Source organism: Syngnathus scovelli, chromosome 1 (assembly GCF_024217435.2).
Source record: "Syngnathus scovelli strain Florida chromosome 1, RoL_Ssco_1.2, whole genome shotgun sequence".
Lineage (NCBI taxonomy): Eukaryota > Metazoa > Chordata > Actinopteri > Syngnathiformes > Syngnathidae > Syngnathus > Syngnathus scovelli.
In genome coordinates, this window is record NC_090847.1 from 28,339,460 (window position 1) to 28,358,038 (window position 18,579).

An 18,579-nucleotide genomic window follows, 5' to 3' on the forward strand; every position below is an offset into this window, starting at 1 on the left:
ATGCTTATAAATAAATGGGAGACAGATTTCAGGGCCACGCGATCATCATATCATTGTTTTATTACTATCATTGTTAAGTTTTCATCATTTCTTCTTTGCACAAAAAAAACGAAAACATACATTTCAGAAGCTGAGGATTCCCCCGACCCTCCCCCAACCCGCCACTACAGTTACAGTTCGCTCAAAAACTTTTTTTGAAAATCAACGTAAATTACAGCAACGTTAAAACAAAGCAAAAATAATGCGAGATAAAATCAAAAAAAAAAAACCCTGAAAGTGATAATATAACAGCAACAGCCAGAATAATCATTAGAATACGATACCCAGCACCTTAATACAATGATCAAGTGTGAAAGAAAAACTGACTTTAAAAACTCAAAAATAGAAATAAAATAAACAACAGTGTGTCATCATTTTGTGACCGACCCATGTCTCATTTCAACACCCCCCCCCCCCCCTCCCTCCCCCAATGTGTGTGTGTGTGTGTTGCTTCATCAAGCTGGACGAGCATAAAGAAAGATATTAAAGTTGGGACTTTTGAACATGAAATGTGCTGTGGTTGTAGGGGAGGGGGGGGGGGGGGTTTAAAAAAAAAATAAAAACGTACAGGCAGGAGTCATCAGCGTCACTAATAAGAAGTCCTCAATTTGGAGGTTTGCTGATGACCTTTTCTGACAAGTGTGTCAAAAAGGTGCACGACACCGAACAAAGGCAGCAATGATATCACCTGACATGACCCCATCGAAAGGAAAACAAGAAAAACCACACACATTTTACAAATCCCAAATCATTAGAACGACACCAAAACCGTTTTGTCGAATCCAAAGCACATGAGAGTAATTCGGTGACCGTTCTGACACTTGTGTGTTTCGCTCTCTGGGACCAGTCAAATGAGGAGGTTGAGTGTGTAAGGAGGGGGAGGGGGGGGGGGGGGGAGGTGGGTTAGACAGTCACCCCCCTTTTCCAGTGCACAACTGTGTTGAGGAAAAAATAAAAATAAAATAAGAGAAGTTGAATACACATTTTGTTTCGGGCATTAACTTCAAGTCCAACTGGCCTGATCTGACCTGACACAAATCAGAGGTGGGGGTGGAAGGTCTACTTTGAGCAGGCGGTGATGAAGAAGGCAAAAGCATTTGTGTATGCGGTGTGTGTGCGCGCGTGTGTACATATGTGTGTCTCTGCACGCACAAGAGAGCCCTGGCTCAGTCCGCTCATCCGTTTTGCAAGAGAATCGGCAAACTCCAGCAAAATAAGGCTCCGCGTTTCGTCACAAAGTTTCAGCCGATCCTTCAGAGAGAATGTCCCGCCCCAAAGTGTTTGAGGGGGGAAAAAAAAACAAAACAAAAAAAAAAAAAACTACAGGATTGTGCTGAGAATAAATAGCAAGAAAGTGGTAAGAGCGCCGAGGTGAGGATTCGACATGCAGTGGAGTGGTGACGGAAAGAAAATGCCTTGGAATCAAAATCTGGAGAAAGAAAAGAGAACTATCCCTGCTTCAAACCACTGGTGTTACTCAAAATGGACCCCCACCCCACTCAAGACCTCCATCCATCCATTCACTCATCCATCCACGGGCGTCCCGTCCCGTCCCGTCCCGTCCGCTCACAGTTTGAGCTCGTTGGCGATCTTGGACGCAATGTTCTTGAAGGCGATGGATGTGCCCGAGATGCGCTTGAAGCGCACGCCGTTGAGGGAGAGCCGCGGCAGCTTGCACACTTCCATCTCCCACTGGACAAAGTCGTCGCGCGCCGGGTTGCCCGACATGCACAGCAGCATGTAACGCTCGCGCAGCTCGTAGGCGCAGCTGTTGGAGTCGAGCACCTTGCGGATCTCGCGCATCATCTCCGTGGGCTCCATGGACGACGTGGTCTTCATGGACCAGGTGAAGCGCAGCGAGCGCGGCTTGGCCGAGTCCTTCTGACCGGCGATGGCGGGAGGCGTGCCCGTGCCGCCTGCAGGGGCGAGAAGACACCCCGTTGAAATGGCACTCGACGTGTTCCGGGCAAGTCCAATGAAGCCATTCTGATTCGAACATACCAGTGTTCCCGGATCCCGGTGAGGAATTATTCTCGTCATTGTTGGACGAGGAGGAGAGAACGCCGCCGGACGTCTTCTCGGACTTGTCCACGTTGCTGCTCAGCATGGACCTGCGGACGGAGGGGATAGAATTATGCCAAAGATGGAGCCTGAATAAAGGAGGAGGAGGAGACGACGAGGACGACGAGGACAATGAATGAAGACGACGACAAAAAAAAAAAAACAATTAAGTACCCCCGTGTGTGTTTGTGTACGCCTCGCACGTGACAGTGGCACACAAACACACATTTGGGTACAGGCCAGCCATGATTTTTTTTTTTTTGTCCCACACGCAGCCGCCCCATAACCATGCACCTCCACACCATCACGCGCGCTACTAATCTCCCATCCTGATTGGTCCAGCACCGTCACCACCCGATTCAAGCCCCGCTCAAAGATCAGCTACTGCGTTAGGCGGCGCTCGCTCTACTGATTGGCGGCGAGGCGAAGCCGGGGGCGGCTCGGGTTCTGTAGCTCACCTGCTCCCCTCTTCCCGACCCTCTCCCTCATACGGACTCCTCGGGAAAAATCAACACAAGTTTAGTCGTTTTGGACAGTAAGCGGCGCGCCGCCCCGTCCTGTCCGCCGGCTCAGAAGACGAGTCTGAGAGTCGCCCCACGATTCTTTGCCGGCAGACTCACCAGTGATGCGAAATGAGCGAGCGATGGGCTTGGGTATTAATAGGCCGCCGTTTAAGTTAGCATCACAATATGAAGAACGTAACACACGCAAGGACGAGAAAACAGTATGGCAGACAGTTGTTGCTTGTCAAAAGAAAGATGCTTTCGACAAAAAACGAGGTCTGGGGAATATCTTGTGCTCCATTGTGCACTGCGAAATGGAGGAACAAACAATCAATGATAACGATGTGCCTTGAGAAACAGGCGATTTTCAGATTTTTTTTTCTTTCTTTCTTTCATTTTTTTGACTTGTGCCGCTGCCAATGTGGAGTAAAATCTTTTTGAACGTATTTACGTATTTGAAGCTAAATGCTATCGATTAGCTATCCGTCGACTACGCTTTATTAAATGAGTGAATTTCTTCAGCCATGTTAGTACATGTTCTGACCATCAGGTGGCACAATGCTCCAGCTACGTAACAAAAGTGTTCTCGATAACGCCCCCCTCCCCCCAATAACATGACTTACATCATGCAAATATACACCATGTGTGTGCGGACAGCATTAAGGTCCAGCCAGAGAAAGGTCAAAGCCATCCAATGCTGTTGCTGCCCTTTTTAAAGAAAGGCAGTGAGAGGAAAAGAGCGACAGCGTGCAGGCTCCGGAAAAATAAAAGGCCCATCCCTTCGGGGTCCGCTCCTCCTCTCCACCTCCATCCAGTCTCCCCCCCAAGTGGGTACGAATCAAAATCAACGAATGACACCAGTCGTGAATTGCGGCCTCTGACCAAGGCAAAGAACACAACATACTGCGAAGGTGACAAATCGTTTGGGCTGTTCTCATGTGGAAAGGCTCACACTCTACCTGAAACCTGGAAATGGATTTATTGTGGGGGGGAAAGGGGGGCGGGACCGGGACTGGGGGGGGTGCAGGGGCGAAGAGAAAGAGGGCTGAGGTGTTATTGTGTTGTGTGATGGTGGTGACAGCGAGCAGGCGAGTGAGTGAGTGAGTGAGTGAGTGAGTGAGTTAGGTGCGTGGGCGGGCGGGTAAGGAGGGACATTAGTGGCGTGAAGAAACAAAAAATATAAAAGGGCCAAACACAGCTTAACTGAAAACCAAAAGGCTGATAATAAAAAAAATAAAAAAAGGAGGGGGCAGGAGTGACCACAGGAAATCAATAAATAGGAGAAAAGATAAGGCTCAAGGCACAGGTGAAGATTTCAACAGAGCTGCACAAAACACCAAAAGGGGAAGAAATACTGATATGTCAAATAAATATGGAGAGGAGGAAAATACGATATATCAAGGCTGGATAGTGTACGTTGGGGATGTTGGCCTACCTTCTTGGAAACCTGAACGAGAGATTTCTACAAAAACAAAAAAAAAAGGGATAAGAAAGAAAGAAAGAAAGAAAGAGAAAGAAACGTGGGTATGAACGTGTGTCGTAATGTCGCGCTGCCTTCTCAAGAAAAAAAAAAAAAAAAGCATAGGGAAGACATTTGGAAGACCGAAATCATCGGCGGCTCGCGGGGGGGGGGGGGCTTTCATCAAAACGCATGTCGGGACATTATCGGACGCGCGAGAGGACAAGATTCTCGAGTGCTGACCCTAAAAACAAAAAGGCACAAAGGACACCCATCGACAAACACACATTTTCCAAAACAACATGCATGCAAAACAGACATGTGCGTAAACACGCGATGCTCTGCCGCCTGCCGCATTTGCCACCGTCTCGAGCGCAAACGTCCCGAATTGGGCAATTTTACCCCCCCGAGGAATGCGATCGTGTTAAAGCTAAACTCAACTTTCTTGACAAGTTGTCACGCGTGTCCACGCTGGGCGCTATTAATAGTTGCAGGGAGAGTGAGCTGCGGCGTAACCATGGATACCGTCGCCACGGCGTTACACCGGCTCCGAGCGCCTGTGCCGCCGCCCCCGCGTCGGATGGTTCCTTTGCCACGGCGCTCAAGGACTTCCTTTTGATTTGAGCCTGCGCTTAACAACAACGTGGCTTTTTTAGCTCGCGTCGGTCACATCAAGAATCTTGACGCGAGGGATGAATTTCTAAATTAGAGTATTTTGTTGATTGATAGTAAACAAACGGTAAGTCATTTATGTGATCTAAAGTCCTGTAAGATGGAAATATACGAAATGTGTTCTTTGATGAATGAGAGCCAATATTAGCGCCGATAAACCGTTTTACCACCAGGGGCGGAGCTAGAACCTTCTCATTGAGGTGACGACTGACAGTTGAGGTTTTCGTGAACTAAAACGCCCAACACACTCCGAATCAAGCAGGAACCAATCAAGGTAAAAATTTCAATTGTCACAGGCAGCCATAGTTTGCGCCACGGAATCGTGTTAATCAGAATCTTTCGTTATATGTGAGTGGGGAGTTTTAAAATGTACGAAAAAAAATAAACATCATAATAAGTTATTAATAACTGTAAGTAAAATCAAAAGGGTCATATTTGTTTCGCTTTCTCTCGCTCTAAAATTGCTTCATTTCAATCTACACATTTTCTTAGTCAGTGACCAAATTCGGAGCGGAAATACAAAATTTGACATTTCAAACTGAATTGGATCGGAATAAGTCCATTAAAAATAAAGTCAACTTTGGATACGGCGTTGAAAATCCCACCTCGCTCGCCTGTCGCACGGCTTCCTTAACGGGTGGCAACGCGAGGCCTCGTAATTAGCCGCGATCCGATCTGAAGCGTGCGCCACGAGTCGAGAGTGGAAGTGCCTGGACGCAAAGCCGCGACGACTCCTCGCCGGTCAAATTATAGAGGAGATCCCGCCGCTCGGGTGGCTCTCCCTTCCAACGTTTTGACGGGCACGGATGACATTGGCGTACGGTAGGTGGTTCCTCGGAGGAAATGAGCACATGAACTGACATGTAACGTCAACCTAGTTATTTTCTGCTCGGTCTGAAACCTCAAAGGGCCCAAAAAAGGCTCAAGCCGTACGCGGCTGCTATCGCAGCGAAGTTTATTTCGGTCACGCTCGTCCGCACAAGGAGAACTCTGAGCTCCTGTCGTCAACTGCCACGTCCGCCGCTCTTCAGCGGCCTCGTGTCCTACGGGCCTTACGCCCTTTCTCGAGCGCTCGCTTCGGCGCCACTCACCTGCGCACAAACTTTGAGGTGAACTTGCTGAAAATGCCGGTGGCGCCGTGCGTCCTGCGGGCCTGGCTGTTGCCGTGCGATAGCGCCGGCGAGGCGGGCCCGCCGGGGTAGGCCGAGCCCTGCTGGTCCCGGGCCCCCCGCTGCTGGCCGGCGTGGAACGTGTTGCGGATGCCCACCCCCCGGGAGAAGTTGGTGCGGTCCGTCACTGCGGCGCTGCTGATGTTGTGCGCCGACGGGGAGGCGCCGGGCGCCCGTTGAGGTGGGCCGCTGCGGGACAAAGCGAAGAGAGGAGTGGGTGAATCACGCCAGGAAGGCCCGGACAGCCCGAGAAACAAGAACCGAACCATTGCTATTGTGACATGAGAAATAGTATAGAAGGTGTTTTTTTTAAATTGCCTGGATCCAAAAACAGCAATCTTCGGGATTGTCAAATTGCAGTCTCTATGGAAAAGCGAGTCGTGATTGTATTTGAATGAGGAAACCTAGCACAGCACTGGCAGAATTCAACTGGACAGGAATGACAGGAATAGCACTTCCACCTTGGCCACCTGGGGGCAGTATACAACAATATGCTAGTTTAGACGCCTCAACTCCTCTTAGCTCATCTGTACGCCGCTGATATATCATGAGTAGACCAACCACGGCAAACCTGGCTCTCTCAAGGAGCAGAACCAGTGCTTCCAACCGGTTCCGAACAAGCCAAGCTTATTGCGGCGGGTCGCACGCAACGTAATGAGACGACGTAAAGCCGGCGAGCGCTGTAGAGGGCCACCTTGACATTTGCGTGACCTATAAAACACATCTGCACGACTTGATTTGCCCTTTTTTAGACTTCCCAAAACTACGGAAAACGTAAATTGCTTTCAAAGTGAACGAAAAACAAAATCAGCCAAAACTCTGCGCCGGCTGCGCCTGTGTGTGCGTGCGCGTTTTTGGATGAGAGACTTGCCTGGGTCGCGGTGCATGCAGGTCAGTGGGGTATGGATGATTGGAGGAGGACAAGGACTTGCGGTGGTGAGGACGTGAGGATGAGGAGGAGAGGACGGCGGCGGCTGAGGCAGTGGAGGCGCGGGAACCCGGAGTGTTTAGGCTGGGAGGGACAAGGTGAGGACAAGACACACACACACACAGGCGGTTGTATGTGGGTGGGCAGGGCAGGGAGGTGGAGCATGGTTAGAGGCGGCACAAATTCAAACACACTAAATGAGGGAGGGAGGGAGGGAGGGAGGGAGGGAGGGAGGGAGGAAGCATATCGCAATTTATTTCCTGGCACAATGTACCAAGAATGGCAGGCAAATATTCTTTATCCTCTGCAGAAAGCGCTCACGAGCTCTTGAGCATTCAAAGTTGATCGAAGACTTTTGAAACAATCATAATTTTTCATTATAAACGAGTGTAATACTTTACACCACTGTAACCGTTATGAAACGTTTTTAATCATTGATCATATCATCTTTAAGTGCATTGTCCTTAAACGTGAAGAGTTGTTGCTGCTGAGTGACATTTCAGTGCTTTCAAATATTTCAAATGGAAATATCCAAATATTTTTATTGACGACGCGTAATTAGAATATCAATCGCTCTTAAACTTTGCTAAAAATCTGCCTTTTAACTGGTCGCCTTCAAAATAAAAAGTGCGCTCGGGCTGCAGCGTGGCGGCCTTTTCACTTAGCCTATTAAGAGGGACCACGCACCGACCGCCACGCCGCAGGGTGAGCCGTCGTTGGCAAGAAAGGGAGGAATAAAGGAAAAGGGGCAGAAAGCAAACCAACAAAATATTGGGGGAGTAAGTGAGGAATGGGGGCGAGGATGAATGACGTAACTGCAAAGCCAAAAGCAGTGGATGAATAAATCGAGTGATTCAACTGAGCCACTTGTTTTGTTTTGGCAATAGCGGGCAGTCCGTTCAAGACTGATGATGAGGGGAGCACGTCATGGAGCAGCAAATTGCGGCTTTTTTGTTGAATGCTTGTGAAAATGATGACCATCTGTGAGCTTGCTGCTCCAATGATGCTACGGGCAAAAGCGGCTCGCGTCGATGAGTGGCTAAGTCAATCCCGCCCGCCGCTGCAACCGGACGGCCGAGCCATTGAGGTCACTACTGGAGCGTTGGCCGAAATGCTTCGGGCTGATGTGCTGGGCTAAACTCGCTCACAAGAAAAGCAAAAAGTGTTGTTCGTGTGTACCTGTCCTTGCCGTTCTGGACGCCCTGGCCCAGCGTGGCTCTCTCGGACAGAGGAGAATTCCGACTGCGACCCGTGCCAGTCGACAGGATGCTATTCTGAAAACATTCATGGGAGGAATTACTAATCGGTGTAGATAAATAATCCGGAATTATTTGTCATTCGGGGGAGGGCGGACGGAACATCTACGACAAAGGTCGCCAATGTCTTGCTTTCATCACACGGCCATTAACCAGGTTAATTACTGACTTCCGTTTTGATCTTTGGAACGGATCATCTGATAACATACAGCCAGGGCCTGCCTTTTCCAGATTTCCCCTTTCAATATCAGGTTCGCCACACGTAAACGGTTTGGCCTTGGTCCTACGCTAACGTTAAGGCGTAATGGACCTCATGTACTTGGCTGCTCTTTCAGCTCGGGTGAAACTTCTTAAACAAGTCAAATCCAAATTGCATTTGATGAATTGCTTAGCTGCGCCGTAAAGCAGAGGGAGCAATACATTGCCAATGTGGCGGTGAAAATACACTGGAGCTCACGGTGGAGGGCGTGGCGCTCTTCTTGCGGTCCGAGGGAACCAACGGGCTGGCCGGCACCTTGTTGGTGGAGCTGCCGGATGAGCTTTTCCTGCCTGAATCCTCTCCGGCGGTCCGGTTGTCTGCTTGCCCCCCTCTCTTGGAGTACGATGAGCCTGGAGAGGAGATATTGCGCTCAACGTCTCGGCGGAACAAAACGCGTCCGTCCCGCCGGTGGGGAACGCCACGTTTGGAACGCGAGGCGGGCTCACCCTGGTCAGTAGCTCTGCGGTTTTGAGGCTTCTGGTTGGACGATACGCTGCGCTGTACCTGAGAAAAATGGGAATGGCAATGAGGCGGCTTGCACGCTGACGTGCAGGTGAGTGTTTGTGGGAAGGCTGACGACGCCGCCGCCGTGGCCCATCGTCATCATCATCTATGGCGGCGGCGGCGGCGGCTGACGGGCCACAATTCAGCGGCTATTGGTTAGTCATGGCTCCCATTGTACCTTGTGTGGCGGGGAGGGGGCATTTATGTTGCTTACATCACTTCCGGGCCGGGGCTTGATACCGCCCTCATCCAGCTGAGAAGCCAAGGACAGAAAACAATGCTGACAACATGTTCGTGTCACAAAAATAAATATAATAAATAAAAGACGAGAATTTAATACCATCTAATAATAAATTGGTCAATCGACATGTAAATAAATAAATGGGCAAATAAATAAATCAACACCTCAGAGTTCCTATAATCCAATAGCAGGTAGGTAGCCATCACGTCGTTGTACTTCTGATTCACCACCGAGTCCTGGATCTCCTCTTGAGAGAAGCCCATCTGCAGCATAATGTCTTGGCACGCACAGCACATTTCAACGTTAGACTTGTGATGGATCGCCGTGGTGTTTGGAGCTTGTCAGGTGCGCGCGCACCTGTCCTCCTGGGGTCCTTGTAATCTGGTTGGGGTTCGATGTAGGGTTTGAGTTCCTCCTCCTCGTGTCCCACATTCATCCATCGGTCCCTCATGATCTGCTGCTGGGAGAAACACGGCACCCAAAAAAATCAATCAATCAAACAAACGCATGAGCAAGCCCCGTGACGTCAACGAGGCCGGCTGCTTTCGCGTACCTCAAGGCTGCCTCTTTTGGAGGGGTTGAGAATGAGGAACTTTTTCAGCAAGTTCTCGCAGTCGGTGGACATGTAGAAGGGAATCCTGTATTTACCGCGCAGAACTCGCTCTCTCAGTTCCTGTTGGAGAAGGAGGGGCAACGTCACTCACGTACAGTAGGTCATTTTGTAGGCAACCTTTTTATTTTTTTCAAGTGCTCTATAAATAAAATGGCGTAAATATTCTCTACTGTGTTTAATTTGGTTTTCCTATTTACATTTGACAAGACAGCGCTACTTTCCTTCTTAAAAACACAACTGCCCTTTTCACCAGCCCGACTGGGAGTAATGTCGGTCGGTTGGCGAGGCAGCGAAACGGCAAACTTGCTAAAGCTAGCCACTTCACAGGAACGTTAATACCGACATCACATTCGGTATCAGATCGCCCACCCAAAATGTGTCTGCGCTCCCAGGATGAGTCACGCGGGGTCGGCGTTAAGAAAGGCGCGATGCGTCCTCTCGCACCGATACCATTCTTAATAGATAGTCCTTGCTCAAACCGGTGCGAGCCGGAAAGACAAATGCTACAGCCTCCCACGCTAAACACTGCGCGGCTTATATAAGACGCGGATCCACACGCATTCGGAGGAGCAGTCTGCCGCGCCTCACCTTGAGATTCTGCCCGTCAAAAGGCAGGGAGCCGCTGACCAGCGTGTAGAGGATGACCCCCAGGCTCCATACGTCCACCTCGGGCCCGTCGTACTTCTTGCCCTGGAACAGCTCCGGCGCGGCGTACGGCGGGGAGCCGCAGAAGGTGTCCAGCTTGTTCCCCAGTGTGAACTCGTTGCTAAAGCCAAAGTCGGCAATCTTGATGTTCATGTCGGCGTCCAGGAGCAGGTTCTCTGCCTGCGGGCGGGCGGACAACAGGAACCCGTTCAAATGGGAGTCGGGGGATGGATTCAATCATGTGGCTTGAGCTCGTCAGAAATATTGTGTGTTGTCACCTTGAGGTCTCTGTGTACGATACACTTCTGATGGCAATACTGTACCGCTGACACAATCTGGGGACAGAGAGCAGAAGGAGATTACACAAGAAAAAACACAATTAGGAGGCGACTGTAAAATTACGTTTTAGGTGGTGGTGGGCGACATTGTGATCTTCAATCGAATATCTAGTATAACACGAGGTAGTGCTTTTTTCTTTTTTAATGCAAATCTTTTTTTTTTTTAAACTTCAAAAGATCTAAAGTTGCTTTCAATGCTGCTTTGTCTATAAGCGATTCAAATGGGCAACATTAAGTACCTCGCGTTAAGGCCGAGCGATGCGCAGGGACGTTCCTACCTGTCGGAATTTGGCACGGGCTTCTTTCTCCTTCATCCTGCCGTGGGCCACCAAGTAATCAAACACCTCTCCTGCAAGACGACCAAACAATGAGAGCTCCGACCTGTACCCGTCATGTGACCAAAAGGCTTCAGATATGACCCGCTCACCTCCACTGGCGTACTCCATGACCAAGTACAAAGTCTTTTCGGTCTCGATCACCTCAAAGAGCTTAACTGGTGGCGGAGGAGATGTGAAACGGAGCGTGAGTGCCCCTCATTTGCAGCTTTTTGGTGTGGTTTTTTTTTTTTGGTCCCTTTAGACTCACCTATGTTGGGGTGGTTCAACATCTTCATGATCCTCACCTCCCGGAAGAGCTGGCAAACAAACAAACGCGCGCACACACAGCTGGGTCAAACGACACCCCTGACTAAATAAGCAACCATTTTGGAATTTGCATGTGCCCGCCATTAGAAAGTCCGCGTGTCCATGGATACGCTACACGTGGTCGGCAGGCCCTTCAACCATTCTAAAAATAATCAAAAGGCTATTTGTTTTTCCTCAGTCGTGCGATTGCGGCGACTTTTTCCAAGGTCTTACAAGCGGAAGCAAAGAAATCTGTATTGCGATAAACCGAACGGGGATGGGGGGGGGGTGCTGAACGAGTGGCAGTTATGTGGCAACGCGGCAGTGGTTCTGCATTTGGGTTTGGCTTGACGCGTGCCTCGTGAGTGCGTGCGTGCGTGCGAGTGGACAGACCCCACCCAGTCACGATCAAAGGAAGTAATTGCATCTTATTTCCTGTCATTAAAACTCATTGAAAACTGGGCTGCTTCACAGAAGCACAGTAAGGACGAGCGCGAGTGAGCGACTGAGTATTTTTCTTCTTCAACAATTCGAAGCCGCCCGTGTGTGTGTGTGAGTGTGTGTGTGTGTGTGTGCGCGTGGCCCACCTTTTGCAAACTGGAGGAGTTCAGTTGAGTCTTATCAATGATTTTAACAGCCACCTGAGAGGGCAAACAGACAACAACATGAATTGTGGCACGTTGTCAAGTGACACTTTATTGGCGATCGCACGACGGCAGCAGACGTCGGTTGCCTAACGGGGGCGGAATTCAGACGCATCGCCAGCACGGTACCGAACCGGAGCGGGAGCGACAAAACTGAAGCAAAAATAGAGAGTCAGATTGGAGAGGGGGGGGGATTGTTTGGCGAGAACAAAGACTCGACGACAATGGAGTGCTTTCTTTCTCGCGGTTCTCCTTTGAGTCCTCCGACTCGCCCTTGTTTTTCCACTTGGCGTGTGCGCCGGGGAGTCACATGGAGCGTTATCCGAGTGTCAGGCAGGGACCTGTCACACATTGACAGAGCCCGCCCACGTCCCACCTAACCCACGTGTTGACTCGGGCCAAAGAAGGAAGACAAAAGCGAGCTCGTTTTTTTGGAAGCGCTTCTATGGTCTGCGAGATCCACATGACCTTTGTCCTTAAGGAGAACTGCAGCAGCACAAGGTGTCACAGTGGCCTGCCGACACAACATTGCTCAATTTTTGGCAGATAAGAAAATTGCACATTTTTGGTTTATTTTTCCTCTGCTGTTAAAGGGGCGGTCGATTCCGAAATGCGCTTTCCAATATGTTGTCGCGTGCGGTCTAAGCGTGACGGGCGTTCTCATTAGGCGCCGCGACGTCACGTTCAGTCGTCAAAAAAGTGGTAGGAGCCCTGACGAGGATTTTGCTTATTAATTAAATATCAGTATACCCGAACTTTATTTTGCCAAATATCGTCCTTGGAAAAGACACACGGGTCCGAGCCGACTGCTCACAAGGAGCGAGTCGACTTTCAGTTCGTGACGTGTACCTCCTTTCCGGTGAGGACGTGGCGGGCCAGTTTGACTTTGGCGAAGTTGCCCTTGCCGATGGTTTTCAGCAAACGGTAGTTGCCGATGTGGGGCTGCTCGTCCGACGTGGTGGTGGCGACGGAGTTCCGACATCGCGACATGCTGGAGCGACCGGACGACGACTTGGTGTCCTGTCGAGTCGGGAGAAATCAGACAAGAAGAAATCAGACCATTTTGGCAAAAACACTTCCTGTGTGCCAACACCGAGCCGAATTAAACGAGCGAGCAGGAAATGGCGCCGATCAGCCGCAGGCCGCAAGCGAGACGTGTCGGGAAAAGCGAGCGTGATGATGACTTTGTTGTGTTGGCCCGCTTCAATTTGAACGCGAGCGCTTCGACTCGATCGGGTTTAATCCGAGCGGAGATCCTTACGTGTGGGGGCGGAGCAAAATACTTTTATCTTTGCACGGCCAAGGAGTGACAGACAGACAATGTCATCGTGAACACAAAGGTTACGTTCACATTAGAGATCTATTCAGATTTTTATTTTGGCCACATAAGACCTGTATCTAATTATTTTTGAACGTTTTATTTCCGATTTTTTCAATGGAAGACAGACTGCCTGCCTGCCACCGTGTTGTATCAAAACATGAAAGAAATGCAGAGAGAAGATACGATTCAAGAACGGTTCCGTTTCAATTTGATTCGGTTCGAGTCCGTTCGGTTCGCTGCGGCTTAGTTCGAGAAGGTATGACGACAAAGAGCTTCTCGTTGTCATCTTACGATATGAATTCACTTGTCAGTAGCATAAACGTGGTCTTTATTACCTTCGCCAACTAATTTTTGTTCGATACGCTGAGTGAGATATGCTACGAGTGGAAGGATTTGATTCGTTTTGCTTTGATTCAATGCTAACTTGGCCGGGTCATTCGGTTTTGTCCTTCTGTAACCGCTGGCGAGTGTGCTCGTTTTGTACTTTTGAACCGTTCAAAGGAAGGCTGCTCAGCTCTTGACGGAACGGAATAACGCGAGAGTGGGCAGCGAGGCGGCGGGCACGGGTGATCTCCGTGCTCCATTTGCTCCAGCGAAATCACAATAGCTGCAGGAAGAGAGAGAGCGCGAGAGAGAGCGAGAGAGAGAGAGAGAGAGAGAGAGAGAGAGACGGCGATGACACGTGAACGTGAGGCACGCGCATTGGCGCCGCAGCTCAAAAGAAATTCTTCATCCATTGAAGCCGCGCGCAATACTCCCTCGGCCTTAATACGTCGGCAGGCGGCCGGGCTGTCAGGTGCTCGCTAACCCAGATCAGACTTGTTGAAGCCATTCACAAAATTTCAACACGAAATTGGGTCATGCGAGGAAACAACGGGAGACATTGTGGTGCTTTTGCAGGGCACGATTCGTTTTGCGCTGAATGAGGCCGCCAGAGCGCAGCAAGGACTACTTTCCTCAGCGCTTAACGTGGTATTTGATGGCGGCCGGGTCTATTTCGGTGTACTGATTCTGCCTTCATTTTTGGGCAGCTGCAGGATAAGCCCCAACCCCCCCCACACACACACACACTCACTCGCTCATAAACTTTGTGACGTGAGCTTTTTTTGGGCTACACATGAAGTGTGACTTCACAGAGCTGTAATTGCCATAAGGTGGCTAATTTTTTTGCTAAACAGGATCAATCAAAGTGTCCGAATTGAAAAGTGGCCCATCATCGTGCCTGCGGAATTTGTCTCTGAGTTCCAAACTAACGCCGTTCTCATTTTTTCCCCAATGTTATGAAAAGCATAACATTTCTTTGTGTTTCATCAAAATGTTCCTTTCCAAAACCAAGCAATCGGCAGGCTACCTGGAAAATACCCATTTCCAAAAGGTAAGCGAGCGTGACTTGTCAAGTCACGTCTGGGTCAAGTTGAGCCAAGTCCAAGTCAGCCAGAATCTTTTGTCATTTTCAGCAAGCCTACTTCCTCATCCTTGGAGGTCAGCACAACGTGGACTACTACGGATAACTTCCTCATCGCCCTCGCCGGTGTTGACGCTTTGTCTGCACATGCAAGTGTTTGCTTTTCTCACTCCCTGAATGTAAACAACGGCAAATGCAACAACGACAAAAAAAAAATCGGAGCATTGCCAGCTGTAATTGGCGTCGGTTTGGTGCGAGTGGGCTGTTGAACCGGGCTGCCCCAAGCAACATGCGAGTTGCGGCGCGGCACAGCACGGTGCAGCATGACGCTGGAAACGATACGCTCGGCCTACGGGACTGCGCCGACCAATCGCGCTCGGCGAATCTGGCTTGGGCAGAGTGACTGAATTCAAGCCAGGAAGCACAGAGGAGTCGGTCAAAAAAGGTGATTCTGACTGGTCAGAATCAAAAAGTGAAAATAATTCCGCCATTGACAAAATGTGTCAATCTCCGCTTTTACTATTTTATTCACTCTATATTTTTAAGGGGGGAAAAAAAAAAGACTGAAATGACCAAAATCATTACTAGAGTAACGTTACCACAAATCATGTCGTGTGCTTTTCATTGTGTCGCGCTGATGTCCGTGTTGCTTGAGGATCAGAACAAATAGCCAGCAAAATGACTCAAATTTCATCAGAATTAAAACGTGCCAATATAGAGAATGACATCAGCGACGCTTCAAATGGCACGAGGCGGCGCTGCGTCGCAATCGGCGCCACATTTCCCTTCCTGGTTCACCTGACTCTTTTTGCTGGCCAATTGTGCACAAAATCAACATTGAGCCACTTCAACTTTTTTCCCATGGCAACGGTGAAGGCACAATAGCGTGGCGGCGGAGGGAAGTCCGCGCTTGTCTAAAGGCAGGTCGGCGGCGCGCGGCCGCACCTTCCAGCTTCGTTCTGCTCAACTGGAAAGGCTTGTTTTACACTCTCTTTTAGACAATCACACACACACACGGACGGACGGACGGACGGAGCACAAGGCCCACGCCTCGGCGCAGCACCTGTTCACGCGCTGATTATAGGGCCGCTGACACGGCTCGTTCAATTAAAATGTCATTCCAGTCAAGCGAAATACAACCTAAAGGAGGGCTACCGTGCGCCAGGGTGAGAACCCAAAAGTGAATGTGTGTGAGAGGAGGCTTCTCTGTTGCTAGGACCCCATCTAGCGCCATCTCTCTGTCTCTCCCCGCTATTCTGCCTAGCGACAGCTCCTCTAAAAGAGCAAGACCAAATTCACAGATTCATGGGCGGAACGGCGGCGCGTTCGCTACGGGCCGTCATGCTCGCGCGATGACTCACTCTCAATGGGCGCAAAGGATTTAAAAAAAAAAAAAGATGGGGGGGGGGCAAAAAAACAATGCAGCTGTGATTTTAACTTTTGCAGCAATCAAAGAAGAGTGGAAGTCAAACGCCGTTGACTGCTCCTCTTCCAAATGGCTGTTCAGTTGGAACGAGTGGCTACATAATGACTCGTTCAAAGCCATGGGCTGCCGCGCGGCTACCGCCAAGTCTGACGTCAGGGCAGACCTGTATTTCGAGCTCCGTTGGTCTCTTCAGGGACACGCGGGGGAACATCGTCAAACAGGAAATTCTGTATTACCTCACGCGCCGACACCGAATATTCAACGACTGAGCTCACTTGAACTTGGTTGCCAACGGTGTTGCTAACCAAAATGGCAGCACCAAACGATGCCGTTACGGGTCATAGCACATATGGAAATTGGAATGACATTTCCATTGTTCTGTAGCTACAAAAACTTGCCGGTGACGTGTTATATGGGAGCCTTTTTTTTTTTAAGGCCTCATGGCAACTTTTCTTCAATCGTGATGATTTGATTAATTAGTGACCTCTGCAAATACGTCTGGGCTCTGACGTGCTAGCGCCGTTCTTTTCACCGCCAACGAGGACAACGTGATGGCGTCGTGCTTTTGGAGTACGCTGGGATATTTATTTGACAGTGATTCAGTCGATTAAAACCGGGTCATCGACAAATGCCAGTTTGGCTCCATTTGGGGCTTTCTTTTTAAATTTGAGTTGCTCTAGTCAAATTTTGCTCACTTTTCCGTATAGGTCAACTTCTTCGCCATTTTTTTTTTTTTCACACAAGACAAAATGGTTGACATTTCTTTTGTGAACGGCGATATTTACAATAACCGATGATGCTATTCTGGGGGACGTCGACGAACGGTAACTGCAAGGGAAAAGGTTAGAATGCGATAGAGGCTCAATGCAAATTTAAAAAGCCTGGACATCTGACAAAAGTTAAAAATACATATCTCCATTTATAGAGAGCACTTTTTAGGGTGAGCGCATGCGTCCTTGGGGTATTTTGAGACCTGACGGCTTTCGAAATGTAGTCTTTACCAGATAGTAACACAAACTTTGACTAAGTTGTGCAGCAACAATACGTAATTGGACAAACGGATGACCAAATACAGGCCCAACAAATGGGCTCATCGTGTAAATCGAGGTTTTACATTTTTGGACTTTAATGTCTTTCGAACATTTACTGTAATTGTGACTTCATGATTGCAGCAAATGGTGCCTTGAGTACAAATTTTGCTTAGTCAGTGAGGTCCATCTCGTTTGGAAAAATCAGCCATTAACTTTATGACCTGGGAGTGGAAGGATACGTGTACGCTACGCTGTTGTTCTCACACAGATCATTTTCGGTGAGGGACAGGAAGTGCCGTGCATTCGAGCCACTCGGCTAGTCTGAAAACAAACGCCGAGTGGCTCGGCATCCGGCGATGGACGCCTTGGCTCAAAATATACGTTTGTGCTACTTGAATATAAGTGCAGTCTCAAAAGAACCTTCCTGATGCAGTCAAAGTGATTCCGTTTCAGACAAGAACTTTCATTTTGAAGCATCCTTAGGTTCGAAATCAATTTTACATCTGTTATGTGGTCTGTTTGGGCTGTCGGCCTTTTGAAAATGGGGATCGAAGTTTGTAACTCGGACCCGATTCTCTTTGCATTAAGGGGCTGGTTGATAATTGGATTTTCCCTACTATAAAGACTCTTAACTATTTTGTTATCAATCACAGGAAAAATAAACTTGTATCACAGGAATCCGTTTTTACAAAGAAAACAAAGCGTTGATGTTGCACCTTTCTGTTGCATTTTCCCAAAATTAAAAAAAGCAGTGCCAAGAAGAAATTGCGTGGCTGTATTTGGCGCACTTGAGATAAGTTGACTACATTCATTTTTCGTGATCTTACCTGCCCAGAATTTTCAATGACTTGCACGAGTGGGGTCCTTGTTGACATTTTGGCTTGACTTGAAGTGGGTTGATGATGTTGCTGCAAAAAGGCGCAGAGGCGCGGTGACCCAAAAGCGACTCTTCAGTACATTTAAGCTCGGTGTGGGGACGAAGTAAAAAAAGAGCCCCAGTGCTAGCCCGCTAGCAACACGTCAGATAGCCCGTGAATCAACAAGTTGGATCCCACATCGGCGGCTAGCAGTTAGCTCGCTAGCTCAACCGCACGTCCCATGTTTTGGGGGCACCAAAAATAAACAATGCCACTATGATGAGGTCGTGTTTAACGTTACTCTTCAAAAGAGTCACTGGCGACGAAGCAATAAAAAGCTGGCTGATGGGGCTGTTTTCAAAAGAAGGTCCAACTAGGTGGCTAGCATGCTAAAGCCAGTACGCCGCCGAACGAAGAGACGACAAACGGCCGTTGTGTTTCCGTGTAAAAAATATTTATCAACGGGTCTTGTGTTTATATCGTTTTGGTTTTCGTAAAATAGTTCCGTCAGAAGTGTTCAAGGGGGGGGAAATATGGTTGAAAGAAAAAAAAAAAAAAAAAACTTCCAGGCCAAAGTTATTCCCG

At 49.0% G+C, this 18,579-nt stretch overlaps 1 protein-coding gene across 10 annotated transcripts; it reads right to left on the bottom strand.

Annotated features, from left to right (window-relative positions):
* Nucleotides 1-26: 26 nt before the first annotated feature.
* Nucleotides 27-18,113, bottom strand: mark2b (MAP/microtubule affinity-regulating kinase 2b). Of its 10 annotated transcripts, none has more exons than XM_049745331.2 (21): nt 17,965-18,113; nt 12,804-12,974; nt 11,898-11,951; nt 11,273-11,321; nt 11,115-11,180; nt 10,966-11,036; nt 10,628-10,684; nt 10,293-10,529; nt 9,645-9,764; nt 9,449-9,548; nt 9,256-9,368; nt 9,029-9,103; nt 8,793-8,850; nt 8,545-8,696; nt 8,011-8,105; nt 6,775-6,915; nt 5,826-6,092; nt 4,039-4,065; nt 2,559-2,597; nt 2,041-2,150; nt 27-1,955 (listed from the first exon to the last, which is right to left on the bottom strand). In XM_049745331.2, exons 1-21 carry the CDS (start codon nt 18,010-18,012, stop codon nt 1,606-1,608), a joined length of 2,400 nt encoding a protein of 799 aa, XP_049601288.1. In that variant the 5' UTR covers nt 18,013-18,113; the 3' UTR covers nt 27-1,605. The 10 variants fall into 10 exon arrangements, with proteins under 10 accessions (XP_049601288.1, XP_049601314.1, XP_049601278.1 ...); XM_049745357.2 differs by having other exon boundaries at nt 9,065-9,103; nt 9,449-9,551; XM_049745321.2 differs by having other exon boundaries at nt 2,559-2,594; nt 9,449-9,551.
* Between the last annotated feature and the right edge of the window lie 466 nt (nt 18,114-18,579).

Excerpts from the sequence above, each read along its gene's own strand:
- mark2b (XM_049745310.2), bottom strand. The coding sequence starts at position 18,012 with ATGTCAACAAGGACCCCACTCGTGCAAGTCATTGAAAATTCTGGGCAG. Across the intron at positions 11,952-12,803 it reads ACGTCCTCACCGGAAAGGAG|GTGGCTGTTAAAATCATTGA; the intron begins GTACACGTCACG and ends TTGCCCTCTCAG. Across the intron at positions 9,552-9,644 it reads CCAAAAGAGGCAGCCTTGAG|CAGCAGATCATGAGGGACCG; the intron begins GTACGCGAAAGC and ends TGTTTCTCCCAG.